This window comes from Panthera leo, chromosome B3, assembly GCF_018350215.1.
Source record: "Panthera leo isolate Ple1 chromosome B3, P.leo_Ple1_pat1.1, whole genome shotgun sequence".
Taxonomy (NCBI): domain Eukaryota; kingdom Metazoa; phylum Chordata; class Mammalia; order Carnivora; family Felidae; genus Panthera; species Panthera leo.
The window spans coordinates 60,572,810-60,588,858 of NC_056684.1; the positions used below are offsets into that span (position 1 = coordinate 60,572,810).

The 16,049-nt window shown below is 50.9% G+C and overlaps 1 protein-coding gene across 3 annotated transcripts in view; it reads right to left on the reverse strand.

Annotated features, from left to right (window-relative positions):
• CAPN3 (calpain 3) overlaps positions 1–16,049 on the reverse strand; it is a 50,286-nt gene that overhangs the window by 777 nt on the left and 33,460 nt on the right. Inside the window, exons 7-22 of one of the 3 annotated variants that reach the window (XM_042942300.1) lie at positions 15,893–15,976; positions 14,732–14,817; positions 12,104–12,181; positions 11,164–11,324; positions 9,761–9,930; positions 9,410–9,421; positions 8,485–8,693; positions 7,664–7,700; positions 5,696–5,713; positions 2,671–2,784; positions 1,632–1,709; positions 1,174–1,231; positions 1,014–1,078; positions 531–599; positions 363–441; positions 32–148 (exon numbers count right to left, since the gene is read on the reverse strand). In XM_042942300.1, coding sequence (XP_042798234.1) covers positions 32–148; positions 363–441; positions 531–599; positions 1,014–1,078; positions 1,174–1,231; positions 1,632–1,709; positions 2,671–2,784; positions 5,696–5,713; positions 7,664–7,700; positions 8,485–8,693; positions 9,410–9,421; positions 9,761–9,930; positions 11,164–11,324; positions 12,104–12,181; positions 14,732–14,817; positions 15,893–15,976 — 1,435 coding nt within the window. The remainder of the gene's footprint in view (positions 1–31; positions 149–362; positions 442–530; positions 600–1,013; positions 1,079–1,173; positions 1,232–1,631; positions 1,710–2,670; positions 2,785–5,695; positions 5,714–7,663; positions 7,701–8,484; positions 8,694–9,409; positions 9,422–9,760; positions 9,931–11,163; positions 11,325–12,103; positions 12,182–14,731; positions 14,818–15,892; positions 15,977–16,049) is intronic. The other 2 variants (XM_042942299.1, XM_042942301.1) reach the window with 2 other exon arrangements.

The following is a 16,049-nucleotide window of genomic DNA, read 5'->3' on the forward strand; positions in this document are numbered from 1 at the left end:
AAGAGTGCAGAAAGGTAGCCCCCGCACTTACTGAACATGCCCTCCAGCCTGACGAAGCAGCAGATGAAGCTGTCAAAGTCGATGTTCATGTGCTTGTCTGCATACCGCATGGTGATGATGTCGTAGAGCTGGCTGTTGAGGTGGAATCCTGTAGGGGGCGGCACGGGAGAGGACGAAGGAGGCTGAGGATTACTTTGGCATTCTATTTTCCCTGCCTCTCAGCCACTCTGGCCTGGGGGATGAGAAGCACTTTCTCCTTCCTTTGGCTAGTAGGCCCCTAGCGGCCTTCTGCCCCCACCCTCCAGCTCCTGCTTCCACCAGCCCGAGTCCACATCCCCACCACCCACTTGCTTCCCCAGCACCTGCATCATTGACTGCATTTCGCATCTCATAGCTGTTGATGGTACCAGACTGGTCTGTATCATAGTGTTTGAAAATTTTCTGGCAATAGAAAATTTCAGGACAGAGGTCACATAGTAACCCCTTGAATTAACCCCCTCTTTCACTCCCTTGCTTCGTTCTCTTCTCACCTGCCAGGCTTTAATCTTCTTCCAAAGGTGATGGAACTCGTGCAAGTTCAGCCTCCCAGAGCCATCTGTCTGGAGGAAGGAGGTCAGGGCTACAGGGCACACATAGCGAAATCCCCCTGGGTTGGAAGGAAGGGGGGTCTAGGGGACTACAGGGAAGGTCGCCTCACAGGAAGGCTCTGCCCCAGATATCCTACCCACTGTCCTGTCCTGGGGTTTAACCCTCCCCTCCACACCTTCTCAGCCAAAGTTAGTGTCTGCTCTAAAACCCAAGGAGCCTATCTCCTCAGGACCATTTTTGCTCGGGCAGGGCCTTAGGCAGAATCCCAGGCCTGAAGTGAGGGCAGAGGTTAGGGGCTGGTTACAACCCAATGTCTTGCCCTGCTGTGCCTCCTCCAACGGCCCCTCTTTCTCACTGGGCACCCTCATTGTTGCTTTGGCCCCCAGGGGCTGCATGGGGCAGGGGAAGGGTGGCGGGAAGGATACATCCATGAGAGCAATCATGCTACGGCAGGACTCCAGCGTGAACCCTTGTGTCTTCAGGTCCTTATCTGGGAGGTATGGAGAAGAGTGAGGAGCTTCTTTCAGATAACCGGACACACACTCATTGCCTGCCCGTCCTCCACACACAGTCTGAGCCACTCACGTTTGTTCACAACCGTGTTAAGGATATTCTTGAGCTCATCTGCACAGACCTCCATATCCTGAGGAGGAAGGGAGTAGAGAATGACAGTCCAAGGGGACAGTAGCTGATGGAACAGAGAGTTTGCAAAACAAATCCCAGCTCTCCATGTTGGTAAAGTCCCTGTCAGTGCTATTCTGTCACGGGAGGCTGGGGTTTTTCCAAGGAAGACACAGCACCCTCAGTGTCCAGACCACAGTAGGCAGCTCGGAGCAAAAAGGCCTCCGAGGCACCCAAGTGGATGTTGGTCTAAACTCAAGGACCTGAGGATTTGTGTGTGGATTTCTGTGGCACACATGCATATCCCCCGCTTCCACCAAAAGCCAGAAGGACCCCTACTGAACAATAATGAAATAACTGGTCATCTGAGCAGCTAATCAAGGAGAGGAGCCTCTGTAGGAGTCCAGGTTGGCGGTACTCACCTCGCCTGCTATCTGCCTAAAAATGTTCCGGAACTGCTGCTGCTCCTCAGTCTCTTGGCCGGTGTTGCCAGGCCGTGGCTGTAGAAGCACAAAGGAAAAGTGGTTCACAGTGATCAGGGAGACAGACGGACCCACGAGGAAAGTTCCTTCGGGTTGAGGGAGCCAGAGTGCCTAAACCAGCCCTAGGTGGCAGCAGGAGCTGGGTACAGGACAAATGGCTTTTCTCAGTTGAACCTAGAGAGCGGGAGTGACAATCCTCTAGGCCCAGCGACCCTTCACTCCAGACATCCCAGCCAGAGGAGTTAGATAAGCCATGCCGACATGTAGACAGCCCCCTTGGTCTTCTCTCCCCACCCCCACCACTGTTTTGAGTTTGACCATCCGAACCAAATGAGCTCTAGAAGGACAAAGGGGACCAGACCATTTTGGTACTTCCTGCCACCTCTGTCTTCGAGGCCAAATCCTCAGAGGATGCCCACGATGGAGGAGGACATTCCACAATGGACATTCCACGATGGAGGAGGTGGCCCCAGATTGATCTGTGGACTTTGGTCCCTCAGCCTCATCTCCACTAAAGCTTTATATGACCTCCTCTCCCCACATCAATCTAATACCCTTCCCTGGGCTCCACAGGACTCCTGTGCGGATGTCCATCCCTTTTCTGCTACTATTCTTTATCCCCTCGTTGTCAAGAGCTCGAGGACACCAGGGCACAGGAGTTGTTCTGTCTTGGGCTCTCTCAAGCTGGCTGTGTTCCAGGTTCTGCCTTCCTTTTCCTTTGCTGTCCTGGCTGGGGGGCTCCAGTGGGCAGGCTTAGCCTGTCCTTCCCAGGCCTGGGACTGGCTTGGTGTGGCTGCCACCCCCTCAAGACATTCGCCCAAGCAGCATCCCAAATTTTAGGAGAACGTGATGAGAGAAAAGGTCACTGGGATAAATCCAAACCTGCAGATGTTAAAGGGACACCCCACCATACAGCCCCTCCAATCCAGAGGCCCCCACTGTTTGCTAGCCACCCCATTCATGCCACATGCTCAAAAACCTGTGGGGATTTCTCTGGCTTATCAGGGCTTGCTTTGTCTCTGCCCTCCTCTGATTCCTGGTCCACACCCAGTTCCTTGTTGCTGTTTGCTCTGTCCGAAACGAAGATGATGGGCTGGAGAGAAGAGGGAAGTGGGGAAGGGGCAGGAAGGAAGCAAGGATTACAGGCTGAGCGGGCACATGGAGGCAACCTCCCTCCTGGAGCAGCTTTGTCCAGTGAAGAGGAAAAGAGCAGAGCTGGGAGCTCTTGAACCTCAGTTCAAGCTCCATCCCTGCCGCTAACAAGCTGTGTGACTTGGGGTAAGATGCTAAGTCTCTCTGGACCTCAGGTCCTTATCTCCTGATGGTAGAGCTGGGAGGGTTCGACAAGGTAGGTAGTAAAACGCTAAGAATGTTAAAAGTAGTGCGATCCACTACAATGATGTTCTATTATTTTTAGGCTTTTTTTTTTTTCAAATGGAAACACTGTTCAAATTAAATTTCCCCAGAAGCCCAGCGTATCTCATGTCATTAAAAACAAGCCTCTCCGCTTGATGAAGAGGGCAGAGCTCTTTTCCCTCAGCACACCTGTATCAGCTGTGGCAGCTACAGAGGCACCTCCAAGGAACCTCTGCGACACCGCAGAGGACAGACTGAAAAAAGGACTCCGATTAATGGGTGAGAAGTCAGAACACAGGGCTAAAATTCCAGTCCTGTCCTCACAAACGAGCAATAACCTCTCTGGCCTCCCGTAACACATCCATTAATGTGGATAACAGAACCTGCTCGGCCTTTCTCATGGGGCTCTGGTGGGGATCGCATGCAAGGCTGAATATAGAGCTACTGCAAAAACACTGAAGATGCCACCCAAATATAAGGGATATTTTCAAGACATGCTCAAGCAAGTGAAGAGGACACAAAAAGAGCAGCGAGCGGCTGCCATGCTGTGCCACCCTTCGTTGGTGCCATCACCCCACAGGGAAAGCCAGAGGAAGGCAAGGTTATAGGGGCTCATGGCTGCAGTGCAGAGAGCAATGCGACAGTCAGAATCTCTCTAAGCAAAAAAGCAATGGGACCGGTTTCTGAATCCCCTTCTGCCTTTCCATGTGGTTCATCTAGAACTGCACAAATGGTCAGACCTACAGAAACAGCTCCTAGAACTTTGGCTCCCAGCAGGCCCCAACAGCCCTGGCTTGCTTTACCTTCCAAGCAAAGGGTCTTGTGCAAGCAAATGATGCCTGTGAGGATCCTAGAGCAACTGTGGGTCACAGTTGGAGGGGAAATGTGTGCCTATGGACATGGTTCGGCCATGGTGTGGCCATGAGTCACCCCTGCCAGGCACACATCTCTGGGCCCAAGTGTGGGTCTGGAAAACACAGGTTTTGGAGTGTAAGGGGCCTGCACCAGATCAGTGAGGGCAAGAAACATGGGTTTGGGGGCAGATCGATGTGGCTTCCAGTTTCCCCATTCATTAGTTGTTTCTTTGGCAAGTCTCTTCACTTCTCTGAATACTTGTAAAGTATCTATAAAAGGGGAATAGTCATAGCGCCCACCTTGTAGATACTGTTGTAACTGAAAACAATGTATGTTTTACCCCTATCACAGTGCCTGCTGCATGGTAGGTGCTTGATCAGTGTCAGCTCTGGTCTGCACCAGTGTCAACACTTAGAGGACCTCTATGGTAGATCCTTCCAGGCACCACCATAAAACACTAATGCCAAACCTCATCCGAAGGCCTGTGGCTAAGTACCTCATGGGCCCGAGGATGCCCAAAGGTCAGTCATTTCTGTATGGCACTCTGAGCGGTCAAACCAAAATTCTGAAAGGGTTAGTCATCACTACAGGCCCTGGGGACAAGGGGAAGGTTATGGGGTACATGGAGCTAGGATATAGGAGGGGATTTGAGTTGCTAAACAACTGTACTTCTGAATTCCAAAACCACACAAAGGAAACAATGCCGCTGGTCCCAGATGAAAGCTTTGTTCTGAGGTCCCTGAGATGCTCTTACCACACATGGTCACCTTTAGCAATGTGGTTATAGCAAAGTGGTTATAATCAGGACACTGAGGCCCTGGTGAATCAATGGATCATAGCAACCTCCCAAGACCCCAAGAGGGGAAGCTGTCCAAGTAGCTCTCATTCCCCATTAAACCAGTCAAGTTGATCAGCAACTCTGGGGCTATGAGGGTGAAGTTCTCTTTCCCTTTCTCCACTGCTACCTGGACATAGGTCTGTTGGGTTCCATGGCTTTGAGGAGCAGGCTTATGGAGAGGTTGCTTGCCTAGAAAGGGATGTGGAACAAGCTTCACCTGGAACAAGAGCCCTGGTCGTGACTTAGCCTCTCTGGGCATCCTCTGTCATCCCCTACAGAGCAGGCTAAGGAAACAGGAGGAGTGGGGAGGAGGCAGGGAACGGAAAGGAGGGAGAAGGAGCAGTCCTGCCTCCAGGGCAAGCACCTGGCATCTTGAGACTCTCTCCATGGAAACCCTCACACACCTGTTTCTCACTGTACCCTGGGAAACACAAACAGTTGCTGTTCCCCCCACCCCAAAGAATCAAGCCCTTCTTAGCACTTCTGAGAAAGAAGGGGTGCTCCTGGTTTTTGCAAGAGCCCCCATATCAGGCCCATTTTCACTGGTTGGCCATCCTCCTCCTCCCTCATATGAAAGGTGAGCATGGTGGTTCAGGGCAGACTCTGGAGCCAGACTGCCTGGGCTCTTAGTGCTGCTTCTGCCACACTTGGACAATTTAGCGGATCCATCTGTACCTTTTCTTTCTCTGAAAGCGGGGAGGATAAAAGTACCAATGTCATGGGGTTGTTGTGAGGATTGAGCATATCCATGGAAAGCACCTGGAAGAGTGCCTGGCCCATAGCCTTCACCTGGCCAGTGTTAGCTAACATTGGTCCGCACCCTTAGCTGTGACCTGGGCCCAGGAAGGCGAGGTGGGGGTCAGTGAGGGAAGAGGCAAGTCTGGTACACATGCTGTCACACACACACATGCACAAACACACTCTGCTGTCTACCCACTCACCCTGTTACACCCACCTTGGTTTTTTTCTTTTTCTGCATAAGGAAAGGAAACAACAAATGCAGAATAAGTGAAAATCAAGTTTCCAGAAAACCCAGTGGCTTTTGACTTTCCTGTGATTTGGGCCTCAGCTTGGAGTGAGGCTCTGGGGTCCAGAAATCGGGGCCACACAGAGCCAAAAGAGGCCTGGAGGGTGAAGGGAGGTCAGAGTTCTCCATGCTCAGAGACTGGTGGCCGCTCTGGTGGCCGTTCTTATAGTCCACTCCTATTAGACACGGCCAAGGAAAGGAATCTTCTGGCTAAAGTTTTATATTTTTAAGTGAAGTTAGTTTCTAAAACACCAAAAAAAGTGGCTCACCCAAACTGGCCTGAAAATGGATTTTGCTTGACTTCCAGAGTTTGGGGGGGTTTGTTTTGTTTTAATTTTTTAAAACTCTTTTAAAGTTGGCTTCATGTCTAACATGGGGCTCAAACTCACAACCCTGAGATCAAGAATTGTGTGCTCTACCGAGTGAGCCAGCCAGGCGCCCCCGTTTTGTTTTAGCAGATATTTATAACATAGGGAGAGACTTAATGTGGAAATCTAAGTTTGGGGCTTTAAAACAAAACTAGGAGGTCTGGCAGGCTGCACTGGCAACGATCTGGGGAGCTGAGGGCAGCTGCTGCCTGTACCCTCCAGATGCCATAGTCACCACCACTCCGGTTGTCCCTCCAACACTAAAGCTAGGTGTCAGTTGAGAACTCCAGGTGAACATGTCTGTGGAGGGACATCAAAAGCCCCACATGTGCCTGCCCTACCCAGTTCAGTGGCATGCCAGCTCCCATAAGCTCCTGAGTTTGAGATTCCTGATCAATATACTGCCCTGATTACTAATGTTTCACAGATAAGAATAGAACCAAATGCATTTAATCCTAAGATGAATGTCCTGTGATAATTCAGAAGGCACTTGGAGATCTGGCACTGGCATAGGGTCAGGATTGGAGCCCTGAGTGTCACCACCCAGAAGATAGCTCAGTGGGGCATTTGCTGTCCTCTTATTGGCCCAAGTCACACAGAGCACAGGGGATGTTTATAAACCAAGGCCCAAAGGCCCAAGGCAGTCACAAGGCTCCTTAACAAAGAGAAGCCACATATACCAACTCTGTGCTTCTAACTCAGGGACTCAAACACGTGGGAACTGGTCTCCACATGGCGACTGGGGAAGCAGCCTCAGAACCTGGAGAATCTGGGCTCCGAGAATCTGAATGTCAGTTTCACCCCTGCCATTTAATGAGACCCATGAACCAGGGGAGCCATTTAACCCCACTGAGCCTCTACTTCCTTAACACCAGGGATAATAATAACCTTATCACATCTCAGAAACCTTGCAAGGATCAAGTGAGGTAATGCATGTGGGAAGTACCTTTTGAGATATAAAGCACATGAATTATAACCACCATTTAAGGATCTGTGCTATGCCAGGCACTTCACATACATGATCTCATTGATTCAAACTTCATAAGAGCCTTGCAAGGCACATATTATTGTCCCCATTTTACAGAGTAGGAAAATGAGGGGTTATGTAACTTGTCCAAATCACCCAGCTCTAGGTGGAGGACCCAGGTTTTGATGCTGACTCCAGAGCTGGTGTGTATTCTTTTCCATATGTGAGACTGACTCTCATAATCCAATCTGTTGCTCTTGTTGTCCCTTACTATGGCCTTGACCCCTCCCTTTCGCTGTTCAAACTGCTTTTCCCTTCTAGGACTCTTCTTCTGTGCTTCCTAGACCTTGGATTGAGTACACGGCCCAGTACCGTGAGGCCTGTTACCTCTAGTTGGGACAAACAGAAACTGCACTAACATGGAAGAATTGCCCTGCAGGCCCCAGACTCCCATCTTCTCTGCCAATACCCACTCTCCCTTCCACCGCCCCTATGTCCCCTGCCTGGATGGGGGAAGGTGAGCCTCTGGACCTTCTCACACATAAGAACTAAAGCACTCACCACGGGCCGATCCACGGAGATTGTATTTTCAACTTCCCTGTGGAGAAACACAAACATGAGCGGGGGTCTCACTGTCCCCAGGAGCAAGCAGGAAGCATAGAGAGAATTCGCCCAGGCCACACAGGTCCTCAGAGCCAAGTCAGAGCTGATTTCAAGGGAACCACAGGAACTAATACCCCACCACGGGAACCAACCCCATGTAGGCACCATCCCCAGCAGCCAAGTGCAGACACATGGGTTCTTGTTGGCTTTGCCCAGGTGCCCAGACTCAGCCACCTACCCCTAGACTTTGTGTTTCTCAAGGGCAGAGTCCAGAGTAGTTGGGCTTATGAAATCATCTGCAGTGCGCAAAAAATGCAGGATGTGGCCTTGCTGGCTTCCCTGGTCACCTCACCTAAAAGTTCCGTCACCCCTAATGCCTCCTATCCTTGTTCCCTACTGTATTTCTTTCTCCTTATCACTTATCTCCCTCAAACACATATATGCATATTTTTCCCCCTATGCATTGCTGTCTCATGCTAGAATGTTGAACTCCATAAGGGCAGGGATTTCTTTCTGTTTAATACATTGTTCTATCCTTAGTCCCTAGAAAAAGAGTGCCTGGAACTTAGTAGGTTTTCTATAGAGATCTGTGGGATGACAGACTGACTAAACAAATGGAGGAGATGTGGCCAGTGACTCAGGAGCAGAGGAAGAAGGGCAGCCTGGTCAACATATCCCAGGATTCCTGGAGGTGACAGGTCCAGCTACCTCACATCTCCAATCTCTGGAATGGGCCACATGGGCTTTTAGGGACAGGAGGGGAAAGCAGGCTGACTCACTCGGAGAGGTTCCTTTTTTCAGAGAACACCCGGAGGATGAATTCTCCCTCCTGGTGGGGCTCATAGGTGGAGGGCACGATGACATACTCGCTGGGAGGTAGGCGGAAGCGCTCGGACACCTCCCGCATGTTGATGTAGGTCTTGCTCCTGGCCTTGGAGGCATTGTACAGGAAGAAGTCCTTCTGCAGGTGCTGCTTGTTCCCGTGCATCTGAGGGGGAGAAAGCCCGAGAGACCTGAGCTCCTCCAGAAGGATGTCCTGTCCTGCTCACAGTCCCCGTCCAGGGGTTACCCCAACTCCCTGGTTACCCAGTTCACAGTCGTGACCTACCTACTTCCGATTCCCAAGGCCTCAAATAGCTCAACATCCCTGGAGCTCCCTACCCCATTTCCTCCTCTTTTTCTGTTGTGATTCAGAAGTGAAGGTCAAGTCTATCATTCCCCCCACTTACCAGAACTGCTGCTGGTCAGCTCCAAATCACCTCCAGGCTGGGGAAGGACCCCAAGGAGGCAGGAGGGGCCTTGGCTGGGGTCTGAGGGAGGCGATTCCTCCATCCTAAAGAGGGCAGTCACCCTCAGAATGTGTCTGTGTGATTGTGTGCGTGAGTGTGTAACTGTGAGTGCAAATGTGTATGAGTGTGAGCAAGTGTATGCATGTGTGTGAGAGAAGAAGTGCGTATGAATGTGTGAGAGTGTATGTGTGAGTCTCTGGTGGGAAGGGAGAAAGGGCTTCTCATGAGGGTGATAGTCAGGGGGTCATGCAGTACCCTGAGGCACCCGCTCTGGAGTTGCGTGACCCAGGCGAGACCCTCTCTTATCATAGTCCTGTCCTCAAACCCCACCAGGAAGCTTCCCGATGTGCCACTGATGGACACAGGACCCCCAGGTAATGCTGCACACAACTGCTGGCCGCTGCCACTTCTGTACCTCTTTGGGAACCTTGAGGAGAAACAGAAAAAGAAGACGCTCAGATTCTGTGGACTTCAGATCTGAAAGAGGATGAAACTCTTGCAGGGAGGGAATGCCAACAACCGTGGAGTGAATGCAGATGTCTGACTCCTCATCTACTCCTCATCTATCTGGCCAGCCCCAGCCCAGCCCTGCTCCATCTCCCCCAACCTGGTTTTTTCCACTCATTACAAATATCTAAGAGATTCTGACACATGAGGGTCTGATTCTAGGAGTTCGGGGCCCGGGGTGGGGGCACTGAGTATTTGGGAGGCTCCCCACCCCCAAGGAATGTGTTTCCTGGGCTAAAGCTGGTCAGGAACTGCACACCTCGTAGATGGCAAAGCCAATGGTGAAGAGGTTGGCCCCCAGCTTCCGGTCCTTCCTCCGGTTCTTCTGCATCAGGGCCACCAGGAAGCTGCAGATCACCTCCGAGTCGTCAGGGTCATCGTCCTCCTCCAGGAGCTTCAGACGGTACTGTGGGTTGGTCCAGAAAGTGTCTGTGCCCCCAAGGAAGGAAATGTACATTCAGATCTGCCTCTCAGAGAAAGGTCAGGAAGGGAAATAAGAGGGAACCTATTTATCCCCTGCATCCAGGCGCTCAATAAATAGAGAAGGCATGACTCAGGCATTTGCCAAACTATGTGGGGGGAAGTGTGGGTAGCCTCCACCTTTATAGAGATGGAGCCTCACTGCTTGGCTGTGTGTGGCTTCTTCCCCCTCCCGGAGCTGTGAGTCTCATTCTCTGCTGATGGTTTCCCTTTCCTCACCTGCCCTTTAAATGTTGTTGGTCCTTGGGATGTGGTCTTAGGCCTCTCTCCCACCCCACTATTCTGCCTCCCTAGGCTGTCTTATCCACTTAAAAAAACTTTTTTTAATGTTTATTTTTGAGAGAGGGAGAGCAGGGAGGGGCAGAGAAAGAGGGAGACAGAGAATCCAAAGCAGGCTCTGAACTGACAGCTGTGAGCCTCATGTGGGGCTCCAACTCACAAACCCCTGAGATCGTGACCCGAGCTGAGATGGAAAGTCGGACACTTAACTGACTGAGCCACCCAGGGGCTCCTGTTTTATCCACTTTTTAACTGTCCCTGCATGACCATGATGCCTGAACTATATATATTCCACAAATATATATCAAGTTCTAATCATACAACCAAGTACCATTCTAATCTGTGTATCCAATTCTCTAGGACACGTCTCACCTGGATATTTCTACAGGTGCCTCAACTTCCCATGGGCCAAACCGAACTCCTCTCCCCACAAGCCCACAACCAACTCCACCAAAAAAACAAACAACATGCTGATTTTTCCCTCCTGTATGTTTTACATTGCGACATTGACACCATCCACTCGGGCCCTCCAAATGGGAAGCTTGAAGTCACTCTTCAATATTCTGTTCCCTAAATCTGCCCTCTTCCCTCCATCTCTGCTGCCCCCGACTTGCTTTGGTTTTCATCATCTCTGGCTTGTGCCCTGGCAGGCTCTGCTAACTCCGTTTTCCAGTCCCATCCTCAGCATTATGAATGTAGTGTTGTTCCGACACAGTGTCCTGCTTAAAAGTTGTTACCAGCTCCCCACCGCACACTCCTCAGCAGGCGGTTTCCTTCTTGGTAAAACGGGGAGGGTTTAATAAGATAAGATACACCTGGAACTTAATACAGACTCAGTGAATGGTATTATTCCACCTGGAACTTTTTGCCCTTGGACCCTCCCCCATCCCGAGCCTCTCCCACCTGGGAAGTTGCGGCAGCCTCCGGCAGAACAGCCCCTCACCCAGCGGCCCTCGTTCACGGAGACCGTCCACGTCTGCATCTTGTCGGACTCCAGGGCGTCAGCCGTGAGGTTGCAGATCTCCAGCTTTGTGAAATGGTAGATGAAATCGTCATATGACATCCTGAGAGGTTGGAAGAGAGAGACCCATATGGGAGGCTGGGAGAGGTAAGACTCGGGGACGGGAGCAGCACGATCCCACAGTTCACAGGAACTCGGGCATGGCCCCAGGGACGCCCCTGCCCTTCCTCGTTCGGGTAAACACTGTCAGTTCTCATGTCTCCACCCCAAACTACTGTCTCTTCCAGTAATAGCTCAAACTCCTGTGTCTTCTATGGGAGAGCTCGGTAGCAATTCAGTTCTCCCAATGGCACCGTGTGCCTCTGCTTTGGGCCCCGGTGCTGTGCTGGGCTCACCGCAAAGAAAGACAGTTTGAGGAAGGACAGACAACTAAGCAAGCAATTTCAAGGATGATGAGTCTCACTAATTAATCCCAGTTCTGGGCAAAACACAGGGATCCGGAAAATTTCCTTTAAGCTGAGACTCAAGGGCTGAGTAGAAATGAGCCGAGTGAGGATGAGGGTGGCATTGGGTGAGCAAAGCAGAGCTGCTTTGGCCCAGGAGACAGGGAGCAAGTGGCCGGGGCCATGTGCACGTCGGAGGGATATAGGCGAAGCAGGAGCCACCTTGTGCTGGCCTGGTCCCAGGCTCTCCTTGTTTCTGTGACCTGGCTGGCTCCTCTCAGAACCCCATCCTGTTGGGCTTTGGGCTGGAGGAAGAGAGCAGGGCCCAGATCTCCTGAGGGCTACAATGTGATGGCCTCTTTCCAGGGATTGAGGTTTCAGATTTCAGCTCCCCACTGGATCCCTTACCCTTCAGGGTCCTCTTGGGTCCTGGACTCACCAGAACTCTCCATCCTCAGTGACCTGGTGCTGCAGACGGGCCTTCTCAGCTTTGTCCACAAAGCTCCAGTCCTTCCAGCTGGAGGGAAAATGGAGGAATTATGGAAGGAAGAAGAACGAGAGAGGCCTGATGTGGGATGGGACAGGAGGTATCAAGAGAAATACGAAAAAGTTGAAAGAGTAGCCCATCTCCAAATTGCAGCAAGCAGGAAGCATCAGATATGGAAATCTGATCTGATTCCCTCAGTGTAAAACCCAGTAATGGCCTTCTACTATCCTCAGGAGTAAGTAAGGCCTTAAATGGGTTTGTAAGGGCTTAACCTTTCTCTGGACAATTTTTTGTTTCCTCCTCACACTTTAAATTTTTTTTAATGTTTTTCATTTTTGTTTTTTTGTTTTTGTTTGTTTTTGAGAGAGACAGAGAGAGAGTGAACAGGGGAGGGACAGAGACAGAAGCACAGAATCTGAAGCAGGCTCCAGGCTGTGAGCTGTCGGCAAAGAGGCCAACACGGGAATTGAACTCTGGGACTTCGAGATCATGACCTCAGCTGAAGTCGTCCGCTTAACTGACTGACCCACCCAGGTGCCCCATATCCCTCCTCACTTTAAAGGTTAAGAGTTGACCTTTGGAAATAGATTAACTGGATGCCATTTGATAATACCATTCCTAGATACATAACCTTGGGCATGGCACTTAACCTCTCAGCTTCTGTTTTCTCAATTGCAAAAGAAGAATGAGTATTATGATCTACTTATATGGCTGTGATGAGCAATGAATGAAATAATACATGTAAAACTTTTAGACCAGTGCCTGCCATCTAATAAGTAACTGAGTTACTGAGAAAAACACCAAGTATGTAAACATTTCCTTTCTCCTGTCACCCCAGGAAATAGCCTGGCTTCATGTTTCTAAAGGCAGGATGATTTTTCCACATCTCTCCTCAAGAGGGAGGAAACAACACATCTGTGTTTCAGGATTGTTGAGGAGAATAAAACTAAACTGGGTTGTCCTTGGAAAGGTAAAAGATTGAGGAAGTTCTTGGGGTCAGGGAATAATAGAGGGGAAATGGAGATTACTGAGAGAGCAGAAGGAGGGACCTGGGTTGGGGGGGGTTGGGAGGGCCCCTAGGTGGCTCAGGTGGCTCAACTGGCTGAACTGGTTAAGCATCAGGTCGTGATCTCAGGGTTTGTGAGTTCGAGCCCCACATCGGGCTCTCCTCTGACAGTGTGGAGCCTGCTTGTGATTCTCTGTCTCCCACTCTCTATGCCCCTCCCTCTCTTTCTCTCTCAAAAATAAATAAATATTAAAAAAAGGGGGGGGGGGAGGACACAATACAGGGAGGGTGGTCTTGAGTGACCCAGAGATGGGCCCCACTTGTCAGCAGTCCCTGCAGCCGAGGCATTGGCAGGACATGAGTTAAGGCTGGACACCAAACAATGAGGCTGGAGGACACAGTGAGGGTCCCTGTGGGTGACCTGGCCCAGTAGAGTGGACAACTGCTGGGGCACTGAGGGTCTTCCCAGAGCAGAGAGCACAGGTCAAATGCCACTCTCACCAGGCCACATTTTTCTATTCTTCCTGTCCCATGCAAACTAGGTGAGGGGCTCCTTCTTTGTGACCTTTATGATAGCATTTATTTTAATCATCAGTGGGGCTTTTTTTGTCCTTCCCACTGGAGTCTGCAGGGGCAGGGCCTATGTCTGTTCGTCTCTAGGTCCCAGCTAGTAGCATGGAACTGGCCGCACACTCAGCACAGAGGAAGTAAGGATTTGTCTCCCTGATGAGTGAAGGAATGCCAGAGAATGGCTGCAAGAGGCAGTAAGAGGACTAGAGTTGGCCCGTCAGTCATCCAGGGAGGCTGCCTATTCACAGAATATCCTCAGTGCCTGGGCCTGTACCTGCTGTTCAGTAGGTGCTCAATAAGACTTACTCAGCAAATGAAGAGCTGAATGAACCAGTAACGATGGTGCCCTGGGTGGAGGTAAGCACAGGGGCTGAAGGCACACATGGCTACTGAGTCCTGCTATCTCCTCTTGGGAATAAAAGAGGCACTCAAGGGGCTTGTCTCCACTCAGTGAGGCAATTGGCCATCAGCCTATGAAGACTTGTAAATGTTTCTTTGTAAATGTCCCCCGTGTTTGTACTTTTGCTGCCCCCAGTTCATCCCATTCAGTGATAAGGGGTAAGATCTTTCAGGGGGACTGTGCACCTTTTTCATGGGGACAGCAAGGGACAGGAAATCTTAGCACTGGCTAGGCACTCTCCAGCCCACCACGTAAGTGTTAGTATTGTTTCCATTTTACAGATAAGGACACAGAGACTCTGAGAAGGGAAATCCCTTGTCTAGTCCAGACCCCTGCATTCACACTTTGCTTCTACCTGGACCTAGCCCGTGCTTTTTAGAAACTTTCCAGTCAATGGCCATCAGTGAGGTCTCTGGATCCCCAGCTCTCCTGGCTCTTCTGTGGGCCTTTCCCTAGAGCCCACATACCCACTTCCCCTTTGTGGATCATGGGTCTGGAGGGTAATTTTAGACCACGCATTTGTAATCCTCGTATATCTTGATATGCACCCCAGCCTTGCCCCAGGCTGTTTGTCCACTTCTCATGGACCGTCCCCCTCACCTACCTGTCACTCCAGGAGCCGTTCCACTCCACCTGGCCCCAGGGATTCCGCAGCCGTACCAGCTTCACTTTCTCACCCTTGAACAGGGTCTTGGGCAAAGAGAAAAAACTCTTGCTATGGGCCTTTCTGGAAAGGGGGTTTTCTGTCTTGCCCTGAGGGCTGGGGTGGGAATGGGGACAGAATCCTGTACAGGGGGCTGTCCTGCCTGGTCCTGGTCGGGGAGACTAATCAGAGGCACTCTTGCAGAATGGCAAGGTGAATGGTCAGAACCTTAGGACTGAGTCTGCAGAGGTTAGGGCTTGACCATCTTCTAAGAAGTGGTTTTCCCAGCCATTATGAGCTTTGGGGGAGGAGGGAGGGCATATACTGTAGGGCCACTCTAACTCATTAGGTGTCTTTGTTTGAATTAGAAAAAACACCCCTGCTGGCTGAGTAACTATGCAGAAATGGCCACCATAGATGGACTGATTAGAAAAAGGTGCCCTTTGGGGCACCTGGGTGGCTAAGTCAGTCAAGTGTCCAACTTTGGCTCAGGTGGTCTTGCAGTCTGTGAATTTGAGTCCTGAGTCAGGCTTTGTGCTGACAGCTCAGTGCCTGGAGCCTATTTCGGATTCTGTGTCTCCCTTTCTCTCTGCCCCTCCCCTGCTTGTGCTGTCTCTGTCTCTCAAAAAAAAAAAAAAAAAAAAAGAAAAGAAAAGAAAAAGGCACCCCTTCCTCCAGTCTCTGCCCATCCCTGTGAACAGGGCACAGCCTGCCTGCCCAGCTGTGCACAATAGTCCTGACAAATTTCCTGTCTTCAGCCCAACGTGTCAGGGGGAGCAAAGTATCGTATCTGTTCAACTCCCAAAGAAAAGGAGACATGAGAGCCCATGAGATCAATTTCATAAAACCAAAGTGATTTCTATTTGTTCCCTGGAACTGTTGGGAAAATTGCCATTTTTAGCGCTAAAAGCAAAGATGAACTGAGCACCACCTTGTGGCAATATCCACGTCTACCAGTCCCAATGGGCCCCTCTAACTGCATGCAGGTGCTGGGCCCAGACCGCGAGTGGTGCCCCTGAGAGGAGGCAAGCTCTGCCGAGGTGAAGGGGCCCAGTAAGTTAAGTCCTGACTTCAGGAGGCTGACCCAAATAGCTCCCCAGCCACCCACGCCATCAGCCTCACCTCCTCCAGCCCAGTGACAGAGTAGGCGTGGCCCTTGACTAGCCCGCAAGCCATTCTTGTTTCATACTGAACTGGAACAATTGTCTGTGGAGCAAAAACCAGACAGCCTATCAGGGCCTGCACACATTGGATCATTTTCCAGGTTCTGCGAGGACAA